This window comes from Panthera tigris, chromosome B2 (assembly GCF_018350195.1).
Source record: "Panthera tigris isolate Pti1 chromosome B2, P.tigris_Pti1_mat1.1, whole genome shotgun sequence".
Taxonomy (NCBI): Eukaryota; Metazoa; Chordata; class Mammalia; order Carnivora; family Felidae; genus Panthera; species Panthera tigris.
Window position 1 is genome coordinate 109,752,075 of NC_056664.1, and position 13,866 is coordinate 109,765,940.

At 37.0% G+C, this 13,866-nt stretch overlaps 1 protein-coding gene across 10 annotated transcripts in view; it reads left to right on the forward strand.

The window, feature by feature from the left end:
* Window positions 1-13,866, forward strand: part of PKIB (cAMP-dependent protein kinase inhibitor beta) — a 169,505-nt gene that overhangs the window by 132,072 nt on the left and 23,567 nt on the right. For 6 of the 10 annotated variants that reach the window (XM_042987103.1, XM_042987101.1, XM_042987100.1 and 3 more), the window contains one exon: window positions 10,652-10,756. The exons of 3 other annotated variants lie outside the window; for them this stretch is intronic. In XM_042987103.1, the coding sequence (XP_042843037.1) occupies window positions 10,669-10,756 (88 nt within the window). In that variant the 5' untranslated portion in view covers window positions 10,652-10,668. Of the gene's footprint in view, window positions 1-10,651; window positions 10,785-13,866 lie in introns of those variants that run through there. One more of the 10 variants, XM_042987107.1, reaches the window with a different exon arrangement.

A 13,866-nucleotide genomic window follows, 5' to 3' on the forward strand; every position in this document is an offset into this window, starting at 1 on the left:
ATTTCCCACCTTCTTCTCTGTGTTTAGGCCACACTGGCCATCCCTCAGTGTCTGAAATGTGCTATGCTTTTCTCTTATGCATGAAATACTCTTCTTCCACCTCTATACCAAACAGCTAGCTCCTTTTTCTCATAGCTCATATTGTCAATGAATCAGGTTCTGGTACACTCACAAAACAAACTAATTTTTCATCTAAGATCACATTTTGTATTTATGCATGGATTTGTGTTGATTATTCTTTTTATCACCCATTATTAGATTCCAAGAAGGTAGTTCTAGAACTGATTTGTCAGGCATATAATTGGAACTCAGCAGATATTTTCCAAGCAAATTAATAAATTTATAAAGGAGTGAATGTGATTCTGGGTTAATTAATTTATATTTGATTATTTATTTGGTATATTATCATTTAAAATTGAAAAGAAAAAACATTTTCTTTATTCCTGTAAAATAAACCAAGTTTCAGTTATATACAATATTGGTTTTAAATATCTCGATGATATAGTATTTCCCCTGGTATTATATTATAATTGTTTTTCTCCTTCTGAAGTCAAATTTTCTTTTGCACAATAAATGAAACTAATTCCAACAGCATAGTGGTAATTACTGAATTGACATTTTTTTGGATTAAACCAATTAAACCAAAGCAATTAAAACTTGGAAATGGCAACTATAAAAGAACAATATGTCATCATTTCGTGTACCAATGAAGAATGGAAATGTGTTATAATTAGTTTGTAAATGTCACATCTTATTGCACTTGCTAATTAAATGAGATTTTCCATCCCAGACTTGCTGAAAATAATTTCGAATTTTCAGGAGTGATATTTTATTTTTTTCACTCGAGAATGGTTCTTTGCCATTTGACTATCATAGTCTAACAACTGAGGTTTAGATAAGGCCAAGTGAAGAAAGCCATTACTGTGTGAGCCCATAGCTCTCAAGTGGCGGGGTGTTTTCAGTCCTCAAAACAGGCTACCAGGACTCTGGACTGAACAAATGATTGGGCTGTGGAATGGAATCTAGCATGAGAGATTTTTGCAATCTATTCTACAGATATATTGGTGAGACCCCCTGGAATTATCTATGAACATTGACCATCGTGATTGTCTAGCTTTCAGTCTCACAAAGCCAACTGAAAGGATTGGATTACATGAGTGCTCAACGAAAGTCTTTAGTTTGAACAACCTGTAATTCTAAATGGACAAAGGGAGGAAGTAAAGTAGGTGGAAGAAGTCTTACATATTAGAGATTAAAGTTCTTGTTGTTACAAGAGACAGGTTCTTGGCCACTAGAGCAAGGATTTATGATGCAGTCCAGTGCTTATCAACATGGGGATCCTGGTCTGCTAGGATTCTACAGAATTATTAGAGGGTTTATGAGCCATATGTATGTATCTGTGTTCAAATAAATACTGTCACATACCATATACATTACCATTTTCCAAATGTATATAGAGTATTCTTATAAAAATGAGAATTAATTGCTTTGCAATATGTATTTCATAGTATCTTTTCATCTGTTCTATATTTTCTCAATCAACAGATATCTAAAAAATGTAGATTCTTCAACTTTGAAGCATCATCTTACATTAAACCTCAATAAACTAGTTGTATCTCCCATACTACATGATATACAAACTTTTATTTTTCCCCACAACTAGATTTTTGAGAATCTTCAGATTCCTAAGTGCTGCGTGTCAGTTTTTCTTGTTGGATGCTCTGGTTTCTCTGCTCACCACTTCCTGCTGTTTCCTAAAACTTTTTGATGCTGCTGCAGCTCTCTCTAGTCAAAATCACACTAGGATTGTCCTCAGGGTCCTCTGTCTGTTGCCTAAAGCAGAGATATCGCTAAGATGGTTGTGGTACATAGTAAACTTTACCAAAGACTGGAGGATGATATGAGAGAATTATAGTGCAGAAATGGGTCATCTAGCATTAGATATTCAACATCATTTCTACTAGAGTCCATTAATTGTGCCTATTTGTGGGTGTCCCTACTGGTTGGCTCTCTCCTTACTGTCCAGCCTTGTTTGAGGTGTCTACCCTCCTTCCATAGGCAAGATTGCTTCAGTCCTGTCCTGCCTGGACTCTAGGCTAGAATCCCTCTCCCTACACATAAGGAAATCAGCACATGTTATGATTTTATATCCTGGAAGTTATTATGCAATTCAGACCTCAATAAATATAATTTTAAAATTACAACAGTAACTAACTGTTATTGTTGAATTTCATCAGTTCAAGGTAGGATTATTATTTAACAAGCCTTCTCTACCCTAACAATGTGCTCCAGGGCTTTTCAATCAAAGGGGAGAATGATTTTTTTCAGAGCCTTGGAAGAATATAGATTGACTTCTAAAGCACAGCACAGGTCAAGATATGGACATGCCTTTCCCTAATAGACTTTACAATCAGAAACCTCACCCTAAGCACATGAAGGCCTGACCTTCATAGAATGGGATAGCAAAAGGTTTACATTCTTCTCCCACACACACCTGAAGTCTCAGCCTTTTCATATTGCAAATTATATTCACCATGTCCAATGATGATCTGATGTTAAAAAAATTGTTTTATCCTTGAAACAATTAGAATCCATCATTATTGTGGGATAAATATTGGCCTAGAAGTCTAGTGACATGCTGTTTAGACTTGATTCTGAAATTAATGAGGTCTTCTTCATACCAACAATCTGCTCTCCTTTTCCTCATCTTTGTTCTTTTTTAATTTTTTAATTTTTTAATTTTTGAGTAATCTCTACACGAACTTGGGGCTCAAACTCACAACCCCGAGATCAAGGGTCACATGCTTTTCCTACTGAGCCAGCCAGGTGCCCCCTTTTCCTCATCTTTGAAATCAGGATTGTTTTTTTGTTAGTTTGTTTAATTTTTGTTTATTTATTTGCTGATGACTAAAGTTCCTTCTACCTCCAAAATTCTTAGGTCTCTCCAAGTTACTTATGGATTGTCAATTGTTTTTTTTCTCTTGACTGTCTTTAGTAGCATTGATTAATTTGACTTTGCATCAATTCTATGAAATTGTACGATAGGAAAAAAATGAGTCAGAGGTGCTGTGGTGAAGGTCAGATAGACATTTGAGTGTCTTGTGAAAAATGTTACATCTCAATTTTAAAAATTAGCCTATTGAAATATTTCTATATATCCTTAAATGCAGAAAGCGCACTTATTAATTTTCACCCAGCTTCTGAACCTCACAGGTCATTAAAAATGTGTTATGAAAAATTAGTCACTTGTCCACAGTTATAGATGGTGATACAATTAGGAGCTGAATCATATATTTCCATCACTACCTTCAATTTTAAAAATGAGGGTTACCATTAAAATAAATTAAAGGGAGAGATTGTGTCAGAGTGCAGATAATATTTTAGAAATGCAGTTTTAAAAAGACCAAAAATTCTACTTATAGTTATAATTATTGTTATGTATATGAGAATGTCTCAATGTATGTTCCCTATATAAATCTTGAGGCAAGTTACAGAAAGGATTAAAAGAAAAGGAGATTCTTAGACTCGAAAAAACTTACCTCATGCATTAACGTAGCAGTAAAATGGCCACTCAACTTGACCTTAATTGAATAAATGACTATGGAAAAGAAATACTCAATGAAAATACTTTGTTATGACTGGGCTAGTTTAATTGAAAAATACATCAAAGAAACGTGGTATTTCAGACTACAGAAAGCCTTCTGAACTAGAATTTACTGGGAAACAAGTTTTGAATTTTAATCTTGGCAATTAATAACATTTTAAAATACAAAGACTATTTAAGTTAACATAAATTAGGCAGCTCTGCTTTCCCTCCAGGATTCATAGAGGATTTGCTGGTAGGTATAAAAAGATCTGATGAACATTTGTATTGTCTTTATTATTTCCAAACCTGTAATAGAGGCTTCTGAAAATGCTAGAATGTTCCTCTCTCCACACAATGTGATGTATGATTATTGTCACTGTCCTGCAGTCCCCAACATGCAAGGCTTCAACGTTTACAGGAACCTCAGTACTCCAGGGAGGAGTATGTAGCTTGGAACTTAAGAGTCATCTCTTCTGAGGCTGAAAGACCCAGGAGCAGTCTCCGGGTGACACAAGAGTGACATGAACAAGGACATTCTTCATTCAAATGAAACAAAAGCTATCATATACATACTGATTAGTTTTTCTCTAAGCTTACACTTTTTAGTGCAAGTAAAATATATTTTTAGTAAAGTTTATCTAGCTCAAAAAATTCCAAGTTTTGAGTTTATTGCAACAAATGTATCTAGTCCATACGTCTTAAAAGTGAAACAAATTGGCTTATAAATGCTTATAAGTGAATTAGAATATGCTTTAATCACTACTTTCCTCTTTAGTTCCTGGCAATTTTTTGCTGAGTGATTGGGAAGTTTAGATGGGTTTAAGCAGATTTGTGTATAGATAGGAGCAGTGAAAGAGGTGACAGCTAAAAGCTACGTAATTGCCAGAAAGAAAACTCTAAAAATCTGGTTTCTCTTGCCTACACTGAAAATGGAAAATAAAGGGGTTTAATCATTGAGGAAGCATTATAGAACAGGGTCGAGGGAAACTGAGGCTCAAAGCGCTTGAGGAATCTTCCCAATGTTATGTAATTTGTTGGTGCTGAAAACACAGGTGTGACTCCACCCCCACTGCCCCAGCCTAAAAAATAGGTAGAAGATAAAATGCTGATAATTCCAGAAAGTCTTTCCCACATCTTTGCCAAATAACACTTTTTCTATTAACTAATTTGCAGAAGTGCCACCATTAATGATTTGCTTCTTTGGTCTAAGACTTTGGAGTTTTTCTTCTAGAGAGCCATACATACAGCATACTTCTGTGAATGCATTAAGCAAATATTTTCCAAGAGCTAATCTGAATAGGATGAAGAGGAAGAGGACACTGGGTCTATGGCAGGATCAGGGGCTGGGGAGAACAAGAGAAAATTGATGAAGGACAACTGTGAAGGGTGCAGAGCCATTGGTCTGGGAGAACCTGCAATTACCTAGAGTCTGTAATGACTATTGTAATGAGATTGTGCTCTAAATGTGTTCTAATGGGATCCTGAAATACCTCCTGTACTTCACTGCCTTCATATATTCGTTCTCAGTACTTGCCCTGTTATAAACAGCTGTTTTATGTTGATCACGTTTCAAAAGATTGGTTCTGATTTTTTTATTCAGAAGATGAGCATCTAAATATTAGTTGAATTAAGTGAGATCTTCTTCAATCTTGTCTTTTTTCTTAGTCCATTGTTTTTTACGATCTTTAAAAGATCTTGGTCAATATCATCCAGAATGTTCTGGCCCCTCAGGCTAACTTTCCAGGGTAAAGAATCTTTGGTGAACAATTGTGTCTTCTATTTTCAATGCATCCATGTTTCTATACAGTGAAGATCTTTAGAACTGTCTGTAATTATACTAATTTTCAGATGATTACAAATGAGTCGGCTTTTTAGTATTTTCTGCAATTATTTTAATTATGATGGATTTGGGGGAATTTCTCTTTTAATCTTTATTTTTAAGAGAGAGAGAGAGAGAGAGAGAGAGAGAGAGAGAATGAGTGGGGGAGGGGCAGAGAGTGAGAGGGAGACTTCAGAATCCAAAGTAGGCTCCACACAGTGTCCGATGCAGGGCACGAACCCATGAGCTGTGAGATTATGACCTGAGCTGAAGTCAGATGCTTAATGGACTGAGCCACCCAGACGCCCTGAATTTTTCTATATAAAATTCTTCAGCATCCTTAATCAAATGTCAAAGGATAACAATGAGAAATCTGATGTGAAATGGATCAGAGTAGCAGGGTGACTTGAAATGTCTTTCTTAGTTCCGAAATATTTCCAGATCTAGGGTATAAATATGCAAATACTTAAAATTCCAGCACAGTGCTTTTAGGTTCGTAAGCCTCCCTGCTGCTCAGACAGGATGTACAAATCATGTGGATTGGTAGATCAGATCAATGTAGAGTTCATTTAGAAAGCACTCGTTGAACAACTACTACCTATTATCTACTCCTAGAACCTGTTTGTTCCTGCCTCCAGGAAGTATGGTCCTTTAGGGGTAAAACAAGTCACCCATGCAGAACATTTATTGAAAAACATATTAAACTTACTTAGTGGTGGACTTCAGGGTTGGCTGTTAGAATGAATAGTGAAAAAGTCCAGGGGTTGGCTGATGTAGCCAAGGCCATCATCATGGCCTTTTCCCAGAACAGCTCTGGGAAAAGTTAATTTTGTGATTTATTTAATTTTTAATCTACTACAAGCACATTTTTAATAAGCTCTGAAATTGGATGAATAGCTCTCTAAGGCTATGCACATGCATTGGTATCCTTTGCTAAAACAACCATTGTTTTGGATAATACATGCTGTTAGACCTTAAGGCCCAATAATTTATGGATTTATGTTTGTAGTTTTTTTAGTGTATTATTAGAGAATCTGACCTCAAACCTTTACTCCACTTCAGTCATTCCCAAGTTTGTGTGACAACATGAATCCCCTTGGGGGCTTGCAATACCTATGGTATCAGACACACTGAATCAGAGGCTCTAGTCTATTTTGTTAACAGACTACCCGGGTAAGCCTCATGAGCAGGCAAGTTTGGGAAAGACTGCTCTAGTTCATCTGGCATAAGATTAATTTTAGATAAATAGGCTTTTTACCCACCCTTGCTCCCTCTCTTCCTCAGTTTCTCTCCTTCTACCCTATTAATATGTTAAAAAAAATCTTAGGAAGAGCTGATATGCTTTAAATTTACTTTTACTTTTAGTCTCCAGGCTGGCATTGGTGAGATACGGTTTTCCCAGAGACCTCATTTTTTGGTCTCCTTTCTTTCCACAATTTAATCAAGTGTTAAGGTGAAAAATCTAGTTCTTCTCTGTGGCTCATAAGACAGAAGAGGAATTAATTTACACTGTCTGGTGTCAGGATGCATTATGATTATGTTGGCAAAGCTATAAAAAGAAAATATCCAAAGCTTATAAAAAAATTGCAGAGAGGTCACTGTTAGAGCAGATGGATGAAGCAGAGTGCCTGATCATTTAGCCGCTACTGAGCTAAAGGATCTTTGAGCCAAGGTGTACATAGCTAGAGCAGCTTGGAGAAGGTCACCAAGTTATAATTATAGCTTCAACGGGAGACTTCAGAATTTTACAGTAAAATGCATATTTATTTGTCTTACTATATAAAAATGACTGAAAGGCCCAGTAAACACGTTTGCAGTCAATTCTCAATTACCCCCAGGAAATCTAATAGTGGGTTTCTTTTGTTGCATTCTTTCGGGCCTCCTCTCCTTTGAAATCAGAAAATGTCTTTCCACAAAATGCAAACTAAAACTACAAATATAGAGTACAACAAAAATAAACAAATAGTCTAAAATTACACCCCCCCAAAAGAAGTCTTATGGTCTTTAAATAAAAGTTTATATTGACCTCCTACTATTTTCAGTGACTTCTGATAATTGTTGTAATGTAAGATAAGGTGGAAGGTAAAAGTAACACACCTGAAAATAAAAGTAATTATAGAGATTATACCAGCAGTAGAAATTTGCTTTCATTTTACTGTGAAAATTTTAAGACATCTGAATGTATATGTTCACAGATTACATAATTACACTGTGTGTGTGTGTGTGTGTGTGTGTGTGTGTATATATATATATATATATATATATATAATATGATAGTTACTTAGAAGGATAAAGAGAAAAATTAATTTTTATTCAAATTTGCAAATATTGCAATCACATGATCTTTATTTTTTTAATGTTTATTTATTTATTTAAGAAAGAGTGAGTGAGTGAGCACGGGAGGTGCAGAGAGAGGGAGAGAAAGAGAATCCCAAGTGGGCTCCATGCTGTCAGCACAGAGTGGGGCTTGAACCCACAAACCGTGAGATCATGACCTGAGCCGAAACCAAGAGTCGGATTCTTAACTGACTGAGCCACCCAGGTGCCCCTGTGATTTTTATTTTTAAGATTCAACATTGAATTAAAGTTTTCATATTAGATGAATTACTTGAAAAACGTTTTGAGTTTGGTTCAACACTATGGAGAATATGAGGTTCAAAGAAAGAAAATATTCTTGATAAAGTGATTCATGCATATGGCAGATGAATAGAGAATTTTAGGTGGCTTCTGGTCCCTAACTTTATAATTCTGGGCATTTCTATGCTGTTTAATCTCTTATAAACTTACAGGAGTCTATGACTCTAGAAGGGAGGCAACACAATGAAATGATTAAAAGCCTGTGTTTTGGAATCACATGTAACAATTTAAAGCAAGTTCCTAATATTTGAAAGACTCCATTTCAGCTGTCTCATGTGAATTATGGGTGTAATTCCCACCCCACCTCACCTGACCCTAAATAAAATAATGTATATAGAGCGATGTAGTACCTAGGTAAGTAAAGACTCAATTAAGAGTAGCTGTTTTACTTTTTTATTATTTTTTTAATGTTTATTTGTTTTTCACACACAAACACACACATACAGAGTGTGAGCAGGGGAGGGGCAGAGAGAAAGGGAGACAGAATCCAAAGCAGGTGCCAGTCTCTGAGCTGTCAGCACAAAGTCTGACACAGACTTGAACTCATGAACCATAAGATCATGACCTGAGCCAAAGGTGGACACTCAACTGACTGAGCCACCCAGGTGCCCCACTTGAAGGAATTTAATGGAGGTAGGAGAGCCTTGCACTATGTGTGGGACAATAACTTACCCCTTTTTGTGAGTCCTTTGTGACTCTTGTATCTTTAATGAGTATGTCAAACAAATAATGTCATATCTGTGCTCCTGGAGAAAGGTTACTATAGTTAAGATTTTGCCTGTAAAGACTGTGTACAATGGTAAGGCTGTTGAGGTATCCTGTGGCTATTCCTTGCAAAGGTGTATTGTGTCCCTTTAGTGGTAAAGACAAACTGTGGCTGAGAGGCTGTTGAAATAGGCATTGAACAGAACATATTAGCCAAATTTATAGTGGTAAAATATTTACCAGTTGCTGATTGGATGGAATCGGCAATTTCACTTATTAGGTTGTTGGGTGTAGAGGCCTTAATGGAATGGAACCATGGCATTATGGTCACAGCGATCCACTATAGGCCACCATTCATTTAATACAGATTTAAGAACAGGCCAAATAAGGCTGTTAAATGGAATAGCAGTGGGATCAGGGAAAGGTTCACTCATTACCTGTTATATAACAAGCTTTTAATCCTTGAAGACCTTGTTTTAGATTACATTGAATCATGTTAATTATTTTAATGGGGTTGGTGGGGTAGGGAATGGAAGGGTGGGTCATGGGTTCTTATTTTGTTAAGCCCATATGTAAGTGTTAAAAACTTAATTTTAATTTTCACTTATTTTTTATTGGGTCAGAGTGTCCATGCCCACTATGATATTTTAGGGCAATGAGTGTTATAACCATAGGAATTTAAGCTAGACAAAAATTCTTATAGTTAAGGTAAGGCATACTTATTTGTCTTCTACTTTATATTCAGTAACTCCCTTAACTAAATCCCTGATTATGGAGGATACCATGTTTAACTTTAGTGGGATTCCAAGCTATAACTGTAATTTTAGCCATAATATTGGTCAAAACTATGAAAGTTTGCCAATTGGTGAATTTCTGTAGATACTAAAGTTAAATCAGAACCCAGGTTGTAATTCACACAAGCCAGTCAATGTCCTTTTATCTTTTGCTATATAAATTTTTCTAGTAAATTTTGGATTTCCAATTAGGCCATATTATGGATCTTTGTTTTAAATTGTTTTTTATTGGTTTTCTTTCCCTATATTCAGGGTTCTTTCTTTCTTTTCATTTTTTGTTTACCTGGTTATTGTTGTTGGTCACTGGATATACCTGGCATGTGTGTGTGGGCAGGCATTCTCCACTCTTACCATATTTATAAGTTTTTTTCCTCCAGAGAACCTTAAATCAGTATCATCAGAGTTGGGGGCCTCCCTCATAGCAATGGTTGGTTTATATGGTTTTAAGACCATGGGCTTAAGTTAAGTTTGGATTAACCCCTTCATGGTGCCACAAGGATGCCTTGGGTGTTTTGCTGAGGATTAGTATCTTTGTTGCAACAGAGACTTGGAGAGCAGAGTGGTGTAGGGAAAACGTCCTGGGCCTACCCCCAGACTTGATCAAAGCCCTCCTCTGCTATAGCCCAACCTCTTCTCTCATGTGGACTTCCTTTCTCCCTCTCTTTCTCTCTCTCTCTCTCTCTCTCTCTCTCTCTCTCTCTCTCTCTCTCCCTCTCTGTTCAGATTCCCTGAGAATATTTTAGGTTTTTAGCCACATAAAGTTGCAGCTTTCAGTTTCTGTCTGCACAATCACCTGTAATGAAGACCTTCCAGGTGTTTCTGGAGAAAGGTTCAGGAGCTTGGTAGCCTTCCTTGTAGGTGGTTGCCTCTTCGTTCAGGGAATGCCAGTCTTCCTGGGATCAAAGTCCACATCCAGTAAAGTCATTTTGTCTATGGCTTGGATGGAGACCATATGGCCAATGATGACAAGATTAGCCCTTTGGTGTGCTGGTAGGCAGCAATACTGAGCAAAGCCTAGGTACATTGGCTATGAGTTTTGCTAGGTACATTGGCTATGAGCAGTTGAGCACCAATGTTCCTTCCTTCCCTACCTTTTTTTTTTTTCACCAGCCCGTGGGCCACAGGCCATGATGGATGTGCACCTCGATACTCCTGAGGGTCAGGAGAACGCAAGCAACAATGGCAAGGGAAGCAGCGGCACAGGAAACCAGCAAGGTCACTACCCTTGCATGAACAACTACAAGTAGGATGCCATGCTAAATTCCCTGAAGGGTGGTGATCTCCTTTCTTTCCACAAACCTCACAAAAGACTATCTCTGGGCCTGTCCCAGAGGTGCATAATTATAATGTCTATATAGCTTCCCCAAGGAGCCAGGGGTAGTCACCAGGCCAGATGTGGTAACATAGGCTGATCCTTGGTGAGCAGAGATCACCTGCCAAACAGACTAAACCTGACACCACCAGGTTATGCCAGTGTATAGTCAAATAACAACACTTTTTATACTGGAGGCAAGAGAATTTTAGGTGGAGAGTGAGGGCAATGGGATGACAAAGACAATAGAATACCACACAGGACATAGCCCAAGCCTACCAGCAATTAGCTGTTCCATCTCAGGTAGACTTACCAAATCACAGAATCCATTAAGTTAGCCAAGAGTAATTAATTAAGGCTGACCAGGAGTCCTCAGTTATGGTGGAGCATATCGTGCAGTTTGTGACACCAATGGTTTTTATTTAAAGCCTCTTATTCACCCCTTTGGTAAGAGAGAGATTCCTGCCCTGGGGATATGGGGTTGGTTAAACACACAGTATTTGGCACTGAGCAGATGAGATCAACAACAAACTATTACTCGCATATATTTATAGCCCAAGGAGAAGGATATTGTAGGCCCTGCAGGGCCTCATAGGGATTATACTCAGGAACAGAGTGAACAACCAAGAGCTATAGGAGGCAGACTTGTAGTAACAAGAGTGTGTGGTGCCTTCTGGTTCTCATAAGAAGAATGATTGGTTTGTTTGAATAATTCCACATGCTGGCAAAACTGCTATCTAGGGAGAAGTAGGGACTGTGCCTGGTCCCTTTGATAAGGAGGAGTGTTTGGCTAGGGTACCTTATCCATGAAAGCAGAGTGAAGAGAGAAACTTATGCTTAGTCCATTTGAACTCTCCTGATTTTACCAGATGTTAGGGCAACATTTAATATTGAGCCTTAATTTTAGGCCTTACACCACATGGAGAAATGAATTGTGTGTATGACTGTGACTCAGTTGGAAATTTACCCCAGAGAGAATAAATTCTAACGTGGAAGTGAATGATTATACTTGGAATCACAAGACTATTTTCTTCCGTGAAGGAAACATGGGGATCTGTGAGCTAAAATAAGTTCTATTAAAGAATAATGTATTTACATTATTGCAAATCTTTTTTTTGACTGAGTGAAATGCATATCTTGCTGATATATGGATAAGAAATTATTGAGGGGCACCTGGATGGCTCAGTGGGTAGAGCTTCCAACTTTTGATTTTGGGATTGTGAGTTTGAGCCTCATGTTAGGTGTAAAGAGTACGTTAAAAAAATAAAATAAAATAAAATAAAATAAAATAAAATAAAATAAAATAAAATAAAATAAAATAAATAAAATAAAATAAAATTCCTTTGTCTCCACCACTATACCATGAAACAAGACAGTGAACATTATTTTTTTTTAAAAAAGAAAGAAATTATTAAAACTTAACTAGAACTTCCTTTTATGGAAAAATGGAAGACTTAATGTCCTTTAGAAAGCCCTAGTAAACAATACTCTAAAATGTAGGATATACTTTCAAAACTTTTTTTAAATGAATGTTCATGTTGGCAAATAAAAATATTTCATAAGCCCAGAACAATGAGAAATCACAAATCTAGAAGCATGTGAGTGGTGTACTTACTTCCCTGAGTTCCCCAGTAATTCACATCTTTTGTTTGAAAAAGCCATGTTCTGGGGACAAGGAAAGAAACTTACGGACCACACGAGTTGGAAAATCAAATTGGGTCCCCAGCATAAGGCTTAGGCTGCCGAAGAGTGTGACATGCTCAGTCCAAGGGTAATGTGGCAAAACCCTAACCTTCAAAGGAAGACAGCAAGGACATTCGCCAGTCTTGTCCTGATTTGGGTTGGTGGAAAAGGAGGGGGGTGGAATTCTCCTGATCATTTATTACCAAAAGTGGAACCTCACACAGGTTTGCAACTTTGTGGTCTGAAAAATTCCATGCTGAGAATTTAAAGCTAAATAATTTGATAGTGCTCCCAGACCCCACTAGAGGCAAATTCAGAGCCTATATAAAGGCTCAGGTAATTTCAAGGAAAAGGTTTTAAAAAACAAGGGTTCACACTAAAAATAATAAAACATGCAAGGAAATAGAGTGTCTTTCTTATGTGTCTAATTGGAATTCCCAAGGAACTAATAAAGGATAAAAAGTAATATTCAAAGAAACAATACCTGAAAATTTCCCCAAATTGATGAAAGTTTCAGATTCAGGAATCATAACAAATCTTAAGAAGGAAAAACAAAAAGGTACCTAGTCATCTTGTGATGACATTTCAGAACACCAAAGAGATAAATCCTCAAAATAAGCCAGAAAAAAACAGACTCCACAAACCACAACAAATGACAATTATACCAACAGTATATTAGTCAGTGTTCTCTAGAAAAACAGAACCAATAGGATATATATTTATTTATTATAAAGAATTGGTTCATGCTACTGTGGAGAATGAGAAATTCCAAGATCTGTAGTCAGTAAGCTGGAGACCCAGGTGAGACAATGGTAGGTTCCATTCCAAGTCTGAGGGTCTGAGAAGCAGGAGAGCTGATGGTGTAAGTTTCGGTCTCAGTCTGAGTCTGAGTCTGAAGGCAGGGGAGAGACTAATGCCCCAGCTGTGCGACAGTCAGGCAGAGAGAGCAAATTCTTCCTTACTCAGTCTTTCATTATACTCAGGCATCCAGTGGACAGGACAATGACCATTCACATTGGGGAAGGCAATCTTCTTTATTCAGTCTATTGACCCAAATATTAATTCCAGAAACACCCTCACAGACACCCTGAATATTGTTTAAATAAATACCTGGGATCCTGTGGCTCAGCCAAGACAACACATAAAATTATCATATTCCACAAACTTCTTAACAGCAAAAAAAGAATAAGGAGGAGAGTATTGTAAAGTGATTGTAGAGGTAACTTCAACCTAGAATAGCGTATCTTGCAAGAATGAGGGTAAAATAGATATTTTCAAATATACAAAAACCACTGGTTCCCCCAAAGGAATTTCTAAAATCTGTACTTTA